Raw genomic sequence first — 14,949 nt, forward strand, 5'->3', positions numbered from 1 at the left:
TTTCACAGGAGAGAATGAAGCATTTGGTCCTTCTAATGCTCGCTGCTGTCTGCAAGGGATAAAACAGCCTTTGAAAAAGTTTGGAAGAACTTCTGCAAATAAACCTCACTATGACCAATGCACTTAAAATAGCTTCAATCCTGCAAGCACTAGACAGTCTCAGGCCCTGACTCTCCCTCTGAAATACAACTGGACTATCACAAAGAAGATGTCCTATTAAAAATAAAAAGGAACATAAAAGCACTGAAATCATGTAGGAACAAACACAAAGAGGCTTCTGCCCAATGCGGTGAGAGAGAAAACGATTAAATGGCATGAAAAACCTGTTGCTACTGCTTCTGCATCTGGCCAACAAAGAGGGCTAGAGAGGCCCCACTCAGTAAATACCTACTCTTGTTGGATCAAAGGGGTAAGAATGGAAGCGAGTCCTCAGGCTTTATGGACCTGATCCAGTTGGTTTTTCTACTAATTTCTGTGGGCTTTGGCTGGTGTCCAGGCAGCAAAAACAACCAGGAGCAGGGCTAGCCTTGCCTGGCAAGTGGAAGCCCTGCCAGCACCACTGATTTTTACTCTCTCTGCCCTAAAGCTGGGCTTTCTCTCAACTCTGGAAAGCTCCATAGGCAGCAAAAGACTTGCTGGACCCCAGGAGAGCTTTAGCCAGAACCCAGGAATGCACACAGCTGCACAAGGGTGCTGAACACAGTCACTCCCACAGCTTCCATCAGCCCCCATCCCCATCCAGCCATCCTGCTGCTGGGTGGCTGTGATCTCCTGTGAGCACAGGCACCAGCCACAAAGCTCAGGGCTGGCCAAGCAGCTCTGCCTGGCTCGGCTCCACTGAGGAAGGGCTGAAAACAGAGCCTCCTCTGGGCCTGTGGGACGGGAGCCCTCAGCCTGAGAAGGGCTCAGGGGCCAGGCAGAGGAAAGCAGATCCTTTGCTCACCCTGCCGTGCTCCCACAAGGGCTGTCAGAAATGCAGGAGCTCTCAGAATAAAGTTTCTGGGGCAATTCTTCCTGTTGCCTTGCTTCCAGTAATGACTTTGTGCTTGTTTACATTAGTGAGTTGTACTACCAGTATTTTATACAGCTAAATCAGTACAACACCTGCATTGTACCCAGCGTTGCCTTGGTGTGAAGGTGAGTATAGTGTGTCTGGGTCCTGAAAAAGCAAGCCAGCTACGTGCCAAATGGATACTTAGAGGAAATGGGAATGCTGTTGTATTTTCTGACACTTCTAACCCGATAATGACCACGGTCTTACTGTGAAATTGTAATTGGCTTCCTAAAAATAAGACACTGCTGGATTGTAGGCAATTACACCGAGCTTACAGCACCCAAATAGGAATTAATACCTGGGTTCTTTTTGTAATCTTGTCTTTTCCCAATTTATTCATTGAAGGGGAGAGGGTAACTTGAATTATTACTTACACAAAACAAGGTATTTCTGCCAAGAACCCTAATTCTTACGAGTACAAAATTCTGCCTAACATTTCCAATGTACAAAGACAACAAAACTCCACAAGTTAGCAAATCCACGGAGTAACTTCATGGAGATTGCTCTTGCATTTTGGGAAAGAAATTGCTCCAGTTTTGGTGGAGCCTGTGCAGGCTGTGACTGCAGGATGACACTGTCTTTAAACAGACAGAGCTCCCCAGTCCTGTCTGCCATGGTGGACAAACAGATAAAGCTCTCAGCTTTACTGAATGGTGGCAGATTTAACCCCAGGACCTTTAACTCTTTTGCTGAAGCTGGGCACCTCCACATTCTGAGCTGGAGTTTTCCAATTTGAACCTTACAGCTGACACTATTACCAAATGCTGCTACTCTGAGAAGAGCTTTGTGACAATGCAACCATTAATGCTCAAACTCACCCAAATGTCCTGGCATTCACTGCCAATGGAGTTAAAGAGTTGAGGTCTGTGGAAGAAAAGTGGTGTCGGTGATGTAGACCCCAGCTCCTGTGACAAAGAGCCTTGATATATCAGAGATCCAAATTAAATTAGATTAAATCCAAATTAAACCTGATGTTTTAAGGTGCTAATGCTACTATTGTAGAAAAATGTGGGGGGAAATGGATTAATTAAAAAAAAAAAGTTGCTATTTTGCAGATATTACAATCTAGGCAAAGCAACCTAGAGGAAAGAAAGGGAAAGGAGTTTCCCTGCCGTACTTGTTGGAGACTAAAGCACAGTTTGGAGACTCCAGCTGGCACCACGCACGGCGTTCGCTGGGGAGCTCTGAAGTGCCCCTGGTGCTCCGCTACCCCTGCACTCCCCCTTACCCACCATCCCTCAAAAACGCCAACATCCACCTCGGCCCGGAGCCTCCATCCACAGCCCCCTGCAGCCCCGAGGCTCCGGGAGCAGCCAGAGCCGCGGCATCCCGGGCAACGGCACCGGGGCTCCGGCAGCTCCCGGCGCTTTCGGCCGCGCCTGCCGGGTGCGAGCGGGCCGGGAGCCCCGGCGGGAACCCCGCGCCCCCTCCTCGCCGGGCGCTCACTCCTGATGCGATTACAGCTAATTAAAATTTAAATTTCAAATCAACTATCGAAAAGGTCATCTTGAGAAATCCGTCGGCATTTGGTATTTATCGGCTGGCGCGCAACTACAGACAAACCCGGGCTGTGTGTCTGTGTGTGTCTGTGTGTGTGAGTGTGTGTAAGTGCGTCTGTGTGTGTGTGTCTCGGGGGGGCAGCGCCGCGCCCCTCGCCCCAGCCCCGCGGCGGGGCCGGCTCCGCGCATCTCCCGCGGCCGCGCAGCCCCGGCCCCGCGCTCCGCGGCACGTCCGGCTGCAGCGGGGCGGGCGCGCCCTGTCCGCGGCGGCGCAGCGGAGTTGGGAGCGGGACGGCGGCGCTGCCAATGCAGCGGCCGGGAGGGGAGGGCGGCAGCAGCAGCAGCAGCGGCGGCAGCAGCGGGAGGAGGAGGAGGAGGCGGCGGCGAGGGGGAGGGCGCAGCCGGCAGCGCGCACCGGCCGGCGGCGGCGGGGCTGGCCGGGGCGGCGGGGCCATTGTGTGCTCCAGACGGGGACACGGCCGCTCGCCACCGCACCCTCGCCCGCACCCGCGGCTCGCAGCGGCCAAAGTATCGCGAGAGCGGCCGGCGAACAACCTGCTCCGCCACAGCCCCGCGCCGCGCCCGCGGAGCGCCCGCGCCGCCGCCGCCGCGCACATGCGGACGCCGAGCGCCGCCGCTGCCGCCCGCCGGTGAGTAACGCGGGGGGACCCGCGGAGCGGGGCAGCGCGGGGGGAACTCGCCGCCACGCCACACCCCGGCGGGGGAAAGTGCTCCCCGCAAAGTTGGGGAGCGCGGCTGTGCGAGGGGGAGATCCCGGGAGCGGCTCCGCGGGTGCTTCCCCTCGGCGGCCCCCTCAGCGCTGCGCGGAGCCGGGCACCGGCGAAGGTCACCGCGGCGGGCTGCGGGGAGCAACTTTGCGGCGGGAGGTGGGGTCCGGGCTGGGGGCTGGTGGTGGCGAGAGTGTCGGAGAGGGGGGGGCGGGCTCGGGGCAAGTTTGTGGGATTTAATCGCGGGCTATAAATGGGGCTGCTGGAACTTTAAAAGGCAGCAAGCTGTGGTTGGCTGGTAGCGAGATTTGGAGTAACATATGGCATTAAAAGGCGCACAGCTGGAGGTAGCATTTCCATCGCAGTGAAGTCAGAGCAGCTGACTCTCCAGCTTGCGGTGTAATTAGCAAACCGAGCACTCCTCCTTCCCTCCCTCCTCCTCCCTCCCGCCTGCCTCTTTCTCTCTCTCTCTCTCCCCCTCCCTCCCTCCCTCCCGCCGCGCCTCGGTCGCACTCGCACCGCGCTCCCTCCTGCCCGCCCGGCTCCGCGCCCGCGGCCGGCCCCGCCGCGCCCCGCGCAAGGTAAGCGCCCGGCCGCGGCACGCCGCCGGCTGCAGCCTCCGTGCTGCCCTCCCGCCGGCCTTCCGCCGCTGATTTTCCTCCTTGCCTTTTAATAACTTCAAGGGAAACTTTTTTTCCCCTCCCTCCTTTATCCCCCCCGCCCTTTTGGCGTGCGGGGGCCGGGGCCTCTCGCCCCCCTCCCCGCAGACCCGCCGCTCCCCCAGCGCTAGCCGCCGCTGTTTTGTTGTGATTCGGTGCATAACGACTGAGGATAAAGTTTAAATGTGCGTGTGTGTGTGTGTGTGCGTGCGTGACGCGGGGAATATGCTTTATTAAAAGATGCCTCAAGTTAGCGTTGCTGGGAAGACAGCCTGGGAGTTGATGCTTTTTTTTTTTTTCTTTTCGGGGGTGTGTGTGCGCTCTCCTCTGCATAATTTTATTAAAGTGCTTAGTGGGAGAAACAAAGGTTGGAGGGGCTGCTGCTTTACTAGCTTTTGTTTACTTACAATCAAGTTTTTCCTGTTCGGAGCAGGTGCGAAAGGATGAGAAACATGTTGTGTTGGTGGTTTTTTTTTTTCCCTCCCCCCCCCTTAATAAAACTATTACAGACAATTAACAGTAAATGTTATCTCCAAGGCTGTTTCTTTGGCTTGGGTTACCAAAAAGCCGATCTGTTTGTTACAGCTGCTAGGAGGCTTTAGTTTACAGTAGCATTCAAGTTTTTCCTGTTTTGAACAGGTTATGAAGGAAGAATGGAGTTTCCAGACCATAGCCGCCAGTTGCTGCAGTGTCTGAGTCAGCAGCGTCACCAGGGCTTCCTGTGTGACTGTACTGTTTTAGTTGGAGAAGCTCAATTCAGAGCTCACAGAGCCGTTCTTGCCTCTTGCAGTATGTACTTCCATCTTTTCTACAGGGACCAGTTAGACAAAAGGGATATTGTGCATCTGAACAGTGACATTGTCACAGCCCCTGCCTTCAGCCTGCTGCTCGAATTCATGTACGAGGGAAAGCTGGAATTCAACAGTCTCCCAGTGGAAGATGTGCTGGCTGCGGCGAGCTACCTTCACATGTATGACATTGTGAAAGTCTGCAAGGGCAAGTTGAAAGATAAAGAATTATGTTCCGAAGAGAAGATTAATGATGAGGCGGCTAGTTTGGAGAAAGCGGAGCATTTTCTAGACGCCGGAGTGCCCCTGGTCCACGAGTTTGACCCAGGAAACAAACAAAAATTCAGCGTTGCAGAATACGAGAGAGCAGCAGGCAAAGAAAAGGTCAGCAGTCACCCCGCCTGGTCCTCTGATCATATAAGTGTCAGCTCTGTGCCGACAGAGGCAGAACCGTGCGCCGCAGCAGCTGGAAAAACAAAGGCTAATGTCAATAGTTCCACAGGACCTTTGTCCCAAAGGTCTGTTAACCATCCCCTGGCTTCGAGTGATGTGGACTGCGCGCTGGATTTGTCTTTCAAGCCCGTGCCGGGGAGAGATTCCTTACACCCCTCCTATGTCTTTGGACAGCTGGCTTCCGACAGCCAGCAGCAGGGTACCGAGCCACTTGTTAAAGATGAACAAGACTTGCTGTCAGATCAGGAGGACAGCGAAGCCAGGAGTCCAGAGAGTCAGCATTTTGGGAATTCAGCCAAAAGCCTAGTGACAGGGTTAGGACACATGTTCGCGGGGAATGGCAGCTCTCATGCCCGAGAGGAGGACATAGATCAAGAGCGAGACGAGAGCGAGGACGACATGGATTCGTCGGACATCTCCTCGGGCGTCCTGGTGCCTCCTGGGCATATCTGCATTTGTCCCCTCTGTAGCAAGGTGTTCCCGAGCCCGCACATCCTTCAGCTGCACCTGAGCTCTCACTTCCGCGACAAGGACGGCTCGCGGACCCGCCTGTCCCCCGACGGGTCGGTGCCCACTTGCACCCTCTGCGGAAAGACTTTCTCCTGCATGTACACGCTCAAGAGGCACGAGAGGACTCACTCGGGGGAGAAGCCCTACACCTGCGGCCAGTGCGGGAAGAGCTTCCAGTATTCCCACAACCTCAGCCGGCACGCGGTCGTGCACACCAGGGAGAAACCCCACGGGTGCAAGTGGTGCGAGAGACGCTTCACGCAGTCCGGGGATCTCTACAGACACATCCGCAAATTTCATTGTGGCCTTGTAAAGTCCTTGGTTGTTTGAGATGTGTGACTTGTGTTTTGTTTCGTTTGGGTTTTTTTTGTTTTGTTTTTTTTTTTTTTATATCTACAACCCCCCTCCAACATTTTTAAAACAAAACAGGAAAAAAAAAAGGCAGCATCTGAATTTTAATTTTGTTTTTCTCCTCCCTTTATTTTATTTTGGTGATATTCACTTCAGGTATATGGTCTTTAAAAGATGCAGCGGTATACACTCCAGAGGCCTTTTAATGCAATCCTTCCACCCCTCCTTCTCCCCCCTTTCCCCTGCCACCCTCCCCAGCACGGTCCTTTAGGTCTTCTCTTGTGCACCCATGTTAAATTATTAATGTGAAATGATCTTAAGTAATTCTGCAATGATTTAGCATCAGTTTTCTCACTGAGAGTACTTGCTTTGTGGTCAGGGTTTTGTTGGTTTGGGTTTTCTTTTCCTTTTTTTTTTAACTTTTTTTTTTTTTTTGGAAAAAAGATTATCAGCACATTCTGGAGAAAAATTTGGCTTCCATTAAGTTCCCTAAATGCCCTCTGTGTGTTGCAGAGAAACATCTGAAGAGATGAACTATGATTCAAATACATTTTGGTGTAGAGAAACCTGTCCGCACATTGCAGAGTGGGCAGATGTACTTTTATTTTATAGAGCTCGATGAGACATTGAATTGGCCCAAATTTTGGAGGGGTTGAGGATTCCTGGCTGCATCTTTGGTACTGGTCATTTTTTATTCTCTTTATTCCATTAATACTGTTCTGCAGTTGGTCCTAAAATCTAAATGAGAAGTTTTTGCCTTGGGACTTGACTTAAATTTTCCCTTCCCACCCATCCTCCTCACTGGGCTGACCTGCTGAAAAGCTGCTTTTGAGCATAAAATTGTGGATGGAAAAACACTTTCTGTCTGCAGCCTGTTCACTCCCGAAATGTTGAAGGATGCACGCTAGGACATACAAAAAGATTGTATAATATGTGAATATTTTCATTCCCATATGGACATCCAGAGGCTGATCCCATCACCCTTGGAGGGAACAGCAGCTGCAAAGTGGCCAAATGCCCCTCCTGATACCAGCTTTCTGGGGTTTCCTGGTTCAAAGTAACTCATGCCTTGTGCATTAGGAGATGCCCTGCTGTCTTGCCCGAAAAGTTTGCTGCCGTGCTAAAACCAGCAGCATGAAATTGTTTTTTTTATTTTAATTTATTTTTATGAAGTTGGCAATTCCCTCCGAGCCAAATTGTGTGCAATTGCTGGTGTTCCCAAGAGGCAGCACGAAGTTGAACCGCTGGAGGAAAAGCGTGGCCTGACTTCTTCCCCAGGTCCCACCTTTTCAGGGGAAGCTGTTGGGGGTAATTTCATTTTTTTTTAAGTTTGTTTGTAAACTGAGGCTGCCTGTAACTATAGCCAGTTTTACTCCAGATGATTCACATTCTTGCCTGTTAGATCATCATTTGGTCTGTGCATGTCGGTGGATATCACTTTGTTCCCTTCCCAGTCAAATTACCCATTCAAGGTACATGTACATGGGACTGAAATATTATTATTATAATAATAATATCTAAGGGGTGTGAATGTCCTGCTGCATTAGCATTGCTTCACCAGCTTTCTTGACACTCCTGGAGTTGTTTGGTGAAACTTAAGCGTGTGTTTTGAAATGAATTTGAAGCACTGATTTAGATTATTTTTTAAAATTGTGCTTAAAATACTGTATTGCATCTTATGAAGATAAACCTTCCCAATGCCTTTACCCCTCTGGTCCAAAAACTGAGCACTACCTACATAAATAATATGGGATTGAATTTTTTTTTTTTATAAGTACTTCCTCTTTAAGGAAAATCAGGATATACTTGTTACAGCCTCTTATTATTCATCTCTTAAACTATGAATGTACATGTAATGTGAAATTTTGCTTTTATTTATAGTTTTGGGGTTTGTTTTCAGTTTAATTTCTCAACTGTAAAATATTTTTGCTGAACCTGTTACATATGAAAGTTGTGGGAGAGTACTGTATCTTGAACATAAGTGGCTTTGGTACTGTGGTCTTATTCTACTTAATCAGTTTTTTCTTTTTTTTTTTCTTTTTTTATTTTTGCTGTGATTGGACATAGCACTGAACAAAATCTAGTTAAATTAAGTTATTTTTCTTTCTACTAAAATTAAGTTATTTTTTTCTCCTGAAGATACTTGATATAGTATTTATTAGATTTTTTTGTTTTGTTTTTGAAGTGGAATTATTACTGTTAATCTATTTCAAAACTAGTTAATTTACACTTTAAATTTTATAACAATGGGTTTTGCATGTTGAGCAACATGTAAAGAGTTTAATGTAGAGTCAGCATTACTGAAGCTGGTAATCTTAATTTTGCGTTCTTGTGACACTTTTGTTTGCATTTCAGTCTTCAATTACTGTTTGTTTTTATTTTTTTTTTAGAAGATCATAAAATAGGATGTGCCATAAGAACATCATTAGCGTATGGAGCAGGGAAAAGTTGAAACAAGTTTTTGTCTGATCTTAGTATAGAAATAATTCATTAAACTGATGCTATGAGCATGCTCTGTGCTGCAGTGAATATGGGGCAAAAGTTGTTTTTGTTTTGTTTTTTTTTTTAAATAAGGAAAAAAAAAAGACTTTCTCATCCTTGACAACATCATGAACACACTGTTCTCATAGTCTGGTATTTGTGTTCCCACTCCCCTTAGCTTGAATTTCTAAAGTAAAGAAATGTTTGCACTTATTTTTGTTCTTAAGGTGACTTTTTTTTGGCTATTTCTCTGTGTCTCTCTTATTTTTAAGTTGCAATAGCTCGGAGCATGTTTTCAAAATGGTTCATGGCTCTGCGGAGAAGTACTGAAACATGGCACACTTAAGGCTTGTCTCTTCATAAACTATTTCTCTGTGGGGCAGTTGCTGTCTCCATAGGGAACAGTCCTCCTGCTCTGCATTTTAAACACTGGATTTGTCTTCTACTACAAACAAATACTGTGAAGTTAATGTAAAAAAAAAAATCATTGATATTTTTAATTGTTTTTAATCTTGGTGCAGTTCAGATTAAATATGTATATTTAAAGACACTAATTTTTGTGGGAGAGTTTTATAGTATACAGTATGTAGAAAAGCTATTGGAATGGAATATATTTTATAAAAATGTTCTATCACTGTTTTATAGTGAACTATTTTTCCTTCAGTGTTAGTGTAATACTGTTAGTCTAGATCTGACAATCGCAGGAAGAGTGATTCAGGCTACTGTTAGCGCTTAGTTTTGTGTGGAGTTCTGTTTGCAACTGTATTGGTATGTGCTGTACAATGTGACAATCGTGACTAGGATTGTTGTCTTTATAAATTTACATGAAATAAAACGTGCTAGAATTGTAAGCTTTGAGCTTCCTCCCCCCTTTAGCAGAAGGGGCGTGGTGTTTGCCATTTTTTATGATGTATTAATAATGATTGCATTAATTGCAAGTACTTTATAATTTGCCACTTTAAAAAAAATTATTAAAATATACTCTAATAATGTCTTTCTTTTTCAGGGCCATCTGGAATTTTAGGGTGTAAGGAGCTGCCGTGTCTCAGTCAGAGCCTGACTGAACATTTCCTTAGTGACTGGGCTAACCCAGCACCACTTCTGCATTTTGACCAGGGATTTTGGGGCTGTTCTGGGGTTCAGTGCTGCCTGGATGCCCCGGGGGAGCTGTGGGCCAGCGCTGTCCCCAGTGATGCTGGTGGTGGCCCGGTGACAAACCTGTGAGCACAGGGGTGACGTGGTGTGTGAGGACAGCCTGGCACGCTCATGCAGACCATCACAGTGCTGGCTGAGTGGCATGAGGGCGTTCTCTCAAGTGCAGAATCTCTGCCAGCCTTGGGAGAGCTGAGCTCTGACCCACTCCCAACACCTCCCTCCATCCTTGGGCTGGGTTTAGCAGGAGCTGGGACTGGAGGGAGAAGGCACACGGGCTGTCCGTGCTGGCTGCTGCTCAGGGGAGGTTTGCACCTGCACCATGGCGCTGTGTCTTGTGTTTCTTAATTATTTGGAAGCAAAAGATGCTGGCAGAGTGGGGCTGCCTCAGCATGGTGCTGGTTAAAGGATGAGCAGGTTATGGTTAATGCTGGTGTGGAGGCACAGCCATCGCTCCCCTCCTGCTACCACGGAGCGGTTTCTCTGCAATCATCTCAAAATAGGTGGGTATTTCTTGCCTTCAAGCATGTGTCCTTCCTCAGAGATCCTGTGCCTGCATCCCCATCTGTGGGGAGGGCTGAAAGCTGCTGAAGATGCGTGGTGATCTGCTGCAATGTGGTGAAGTGTTAAAAACTATAAATATATATAATTTTTTTTAGCGTCTTTTTTTTTAATTTCTACCGCTGAGAGTTAGGTGTCCCTGCAGTTGCTTATTTGTGGCACTCTTGTTTCCAGTCTTTTCTGCTGTTGTGGAGTCAAAGGTGTTTGATATTGCCCCCCCCCCAAAATTAAATAAATTTGCCCAAATCTGAGTGTGGTGCTGGGGAAGGAGGAGGCAAAAGGCTTTTCTTTGAGAGAGAGGGTGCTCAGAAAGAAGCAAGCTTGAAGCTAAACCTGGGAGGTGGATGGCTTGCAAACAGGCTATAAATAACTGTGAGTAGATTGAGGAGAGCAGCCCACATCTCCTCTGGCATGGGCATGCTGTGCCCATTTTCTTTGTTGATAGCAATTGCTAATGTGAATTCTGGCACTCCAAATCCCGATGCCTGTTGTTCTGATAACATAATTAAATCTTAGGAATGTGAAATATAAAAAGCTTTGAGAAGAAACCAGGCCACTAAGTGGAAGCTGGGAAGGGGGGTGTGCAGGCTGTGGATGTACCAAAGAAGCAGTGGGGTTGCTCTGGGCAGGATTCCCTGCCTGCCAGCTCTTGGCCACGTTGGGAATGATCCTGAAACCTGCAGCAAAGGGGGTGACCCCCAGGAGCATCTGCTGTCCTAATCCCATGCTGCAAGGGCTGTCATCTTCCAGGATTACAGCACGTGATGGGCTCCTTGGGTTGGCAGGGGTCAGCTGTGCCCCTGCCAGCAGCTGGGGTTCGTGCTGCCCTTGCACAGCCTGGTTCTCCTTGGGATGAGTGTTGGGAAATGGTTTTGTTTATTTTTAGCTTTTGTTTTGAAGTCTTAAGTGCCTTCTGGAAGTGGTCTGGTAGGCACAGAGGTGGCTGTGGCTCTCTGGGTGCATCTGGCTGTGTATCACCAAATGCTGCTGTGCAGCTGAAGACCACAGAGAAGTGGCTTTTTCCTGGCTAAGGTGGTGGGGTCTGGGTTTGGACCAAGTGCCTCCAAAGCATGAGGAGAGTTCATGCTGACCCATAAGAGTGTCCCTGGTGCTGTTGGATTCCACATTGTGGGGAAGCACTGTGAGGATGGATCTTATTTATTGCTTAAATTGATTAAATTCTTGCATGAATTTAATGAGGGAGGTTCCCCCATGAGAAGTAGTTGGGGCAGAGGGATCTTTGTGTTATTGCCCAGCTGGCTGGCAGTGCTCTCACCTTCCAGTTTCTGCTGTGCTCGAGGTCAGCTCGTGCCACCCTGAGCCTGGCTTGCCCACGAGTGTCTTTGTGCTGAGCAAGGTGAACAGCAGAACATGAACAGCAGCTGTTTTCTGAGGGAATCAATGGCAGGTGTGACCCAGCAAAAACAGCCTATGCAGGACAAAGCTGGGCTCAAGTGAAATGGAGTCAAGCCTGCGGTGCAGTTGGTGTGTGAAAATGCCTTGTCCTGGGAGGAGGAGGAGGAGGAGGAAGCATGGGCAGAGCTGTGACCGACTGCCCGGAGAGCAATGTTATCTCAAGAAACTTGGTGTGATGTGCCACACAGCTGGAAGTGCTGCAGGTTGTGCAGCCATGTCTCCTGAAAATCAGACCAAGGGATCCCAGGTTTTCCTTTACCGAGGTGGGATGCAAAGTGCTTTCCAAGCAGGCACCCTCTGTGTACGTGCTGTAGCTCTCTGCTCTTCCTGACATGCTCTGTTCATCCCAATAAAAAAAATAAAATAAAAAATTGCTGTTTAACAGGAGGAGAGTGAGCAAACACATTGGTTATTGTTACCTGTTTCCTGTTTGTTGTTCTCTTTTGTACAGCTGCTCGCTTCTGTGCACAGCTGGCTCCCCTGCCCTTTCAAAATGATCTGTTGCAGAATACTGAAGTATTTGCCAACCTGGCTCTAAAAAACCCCTCAAACAACACAAACACAAACCCAACAACATCTCCTAAGTCCTTAATGTTCTTTGGCCTCCAACACATCAGTCTCGTCTGTACGCTACCCCAGCTGGAGGAGCTTGGTTCAGGCATGGATGAAGGCTGATGCTCCCACCAGCAAAGCAACCTGGGCCAGGCAGCATCTCCCAGTGGCAAAGAGTGGGCTCTGGCATCCCAGTGGGTTTTGAAGGCTTTTCCCAAGGGGGGGGTTTAAACAATGTATGTTGTACATGTCAGGATAGAATTTCTAGGAAATTGATGTCCTCAGTCCTCATAACGCAGGAATTCGGGAAAACAAAAGTTCACATGCCGACCTTACCCACAGGTTACTTCTCCCCGGGGCCAGCTCAGCCCACACACACTAGGTACTCTCTGTTCCCCAACCTCCTTTATCTCTCCCTCTCTTCTGTGCTATCCAGGTGGTGTTCCGAGCCATCTGCCGCAGTGATTCAGCAGAATCCATTTAGCGCTTTCCCAGCGAGGCCGGCATCTGCCAGGCTCGGGGGGAAGCCCGGCACATCTGCCGCGGTGTCTGCGCGGGGAGCGGGGCCGGGGTCAGCCCCAGCCCCGGGGCGCTGCCGGAGCCTCGCCCGCTCCTGCGGGCCCGTCTGCCTCGGGCCCGTGGTTAATTATCAAATGGCTGCTCTGGCTGTGCGAGGGAAGAACTTGCCTTGCACTTTGTGGTGTGCGGCGGTGTCTGGCTGGCGCTGCTGGGCTTCCTGGCTGGCACAGGATGGGAACGGGACGGGGCCATTCTCGTTCCCAAGGTCGTGCTGAGAGGGCCTGGGCTGAAAAGCACCGGAGGATAAAGCTCTCCAAGGTGGGGGCAATAATTCCCCTGTGGGGCCACAAGGCAGCTCCAGCCCAGCAGGATTTTGTAGAACAAATGATGTGCGGGACAGGAGCGGGCCAGGAAGGGTGATGCCAGTTCTGCCTTGGGTATCACAAATTCCTTGGGGTAAGAATTTGCCTTGGGATAATTTACATTGCCTTTTGCCTTCTCTTTGAGTGTGAGAGTCACTCGAATTTTACCCTGGGATGGAGGGAAGATGATCTTAGATATCTTTCAGATAACACAAAGAATTTCATTAGCAGCAGTGCTGACTTTCCAACCTATTGGTAAGAGTCAAGAAATGCTTGGCAGGGACTGCCAGCAAATACTGAGTCAGTATAAAAAGTAACTACCTGGCAACGTGTTTGCAGTGCCTGTGTGCGTTTGAGCCTCTGGCAGGAAACATAATAGATCTTGTGTTCAAAAATCCATCACATCTGTGCAATAGGTTGTGGCAATGAGCACTGAAAGGGGACCAGAAACATTAAATTTCTCATGTACTGGAAGGTGGTTTTAGCTCATGGAGGACCAGTAACATTTGGAGAAGCAGTAGCTGCTCTCTTTTTCGCTCTGTAAATTAAATAAAAATATCTTAGTTTTAGTAGATTAGGAGTAGTCACACTGACTGGGGTTTCAACACTTCTGATGTCTAATCAGCTGTCAGAAGAAGCTGCTTTCCTTTTAATCATTTCCTCAGAGAAGTTTTTATATATCTAAGCATTTTGTTTCTGAAAATGTTTGTAAGCAAACCCTTTCACCATGTTGCTGTCAAAGGATATGCACAAAATCTTTGGCACAAGAGGGGAAAAGACCTTGTCTGGGATCTGGTCTGCCCTGCTCCTGGTGAGGGGCAACTTGCCATTAGTTTTACATGAGGAATATGTGTCCAACCTGCTTGTAGGAACCTCCTTGGGCAGTCTGTCATGATGCTCACCTCTCCCTTAGCCCAGAAAGCCTTTTTTCTCACCCTAATGTCTACTGCAGGCCATATGCTCTGATGTTTTACCTTTCTAGGTGGATAAAGAGGCAGGCTCTACTGTCAGTGTGATGCCTGAGATGTAAAAATGGTCTGTGTGGGGGTCTGACCCAGTTTATAAGCTAGACCTGGATGCAGTCTTGGGCAAAGCAGCTGAACAGCAGAACGAGCCTATTCTGAAGCCCCTGGGTGTTTTATTTCACAGCCAGGAAGATCCAGGAGGCCCCAGGGCATGAGCTGCTGTCTGTAGGTGGCCAGCATGAGAAACAGGCTGTTGGGTTAGTGCCTGCACCAGTGCCTTCAGTAAAACATGCAAGATTAAGGCTGCGTTTGTTCTTCAGGACACTCTCAGGGACTGACCCCTGCTTGGCCAGCATCAGGCTGAGCTCTTCTGGGCCGTGTCTTGGGCTGTTGCTTAAGGTAGAATTTTGATCTCTTTTTAATGGACACAATTTAAATTTTTAGAGGTGTAGAGGGGAAACCCCAAGCGAGATTGCCTTCCCTTTCTTGTAGCCTTCAAACTGATCATCTGGTTCTGACTTCAGGAATAACCTCATTAGCCTCTTACTAATGAAAGTAATTTCTCTTGCATCAATTCAAAACGAGGGTGTTCAGATGGAGCATGCTAGGAAAAGGGGGACAGGGACCAGGTTACACCAGGGGTTATTAACCTTGTGAGACATTTTGGGCTGGGGCCACACCACTGTGGGACTGCGTAGCCTCTGGTGGTGAATGAGGCAGTGAATGTGAGGGTCCTTCCTGCCTTTGGCCTGGTAAGATCTGAATGCTTCAGCTGGCAAGAGTGTGGTGGAGAAACTCACTGCAGGATGGAAAAGGATCTGGGGCTGCTGGGGAGTGCAGAGAAACACCTGGTCCATGAGACCATGGAGGTGCCCATATCTCTGCTCTGCCTCGGGCTG

General features: G+C 48.8%; 1 protein-coding gene across 1 annotated transcript; it reads left to right on the forward strand.

Moving 5' to 3' along the window:
- The first annotated feature begins 3,165 nt into the window (after nt 1–3,165).
- ZBTB42 (zinc finger and BTB domain containing 42) lies at nt 3,166–9,374 on the forward strand. The gene is made up of 2 exons (XM_054286719.1): nt 3,166–3,203; nt 4,580–9,374. The coding sequence occupies exon 2, from the start codon at nt 4,594–4,596 to the stop codon at nt 6,019–6,021; it is 1,428 nt and encodes a 475-aa protein (XP_054142694.1). The 5' UTR covers nt 3,166–3,203; nt 4,580–4,593; the 3' UTR covers nt 6,022–9,374.
- The last annotated feature ends 5,575 nt before the right edge of the window (nt 9,375–14,949 follow it).

This window comes from Melozone crissalis, unplaced genomic scaffold (genome assembly GCF_028551555.1).
Source record: "Melozone crissalis strain CALT ecotype California unplaced genomic scaffold, PUWL_Pcris_2 ptg000056l_1, whole genome shotgun sequence".
Classification (NCBI taxonomy): domain Eukaryota; kingdom Metazoa; phylum Chordata; class Aves; order Passeriformes; family Passerellidae; genus Melozone; species Melozone crissalis.

Coding starts and splice junctions, on each gene's coding strand:
- ZBTB42 (XM_054286719.1), top strand. CDS start 4,594: ATGGAGTTTCCAGACCATAGCCGCCAGTTGCTGCAGTGTCTGAGTCAG.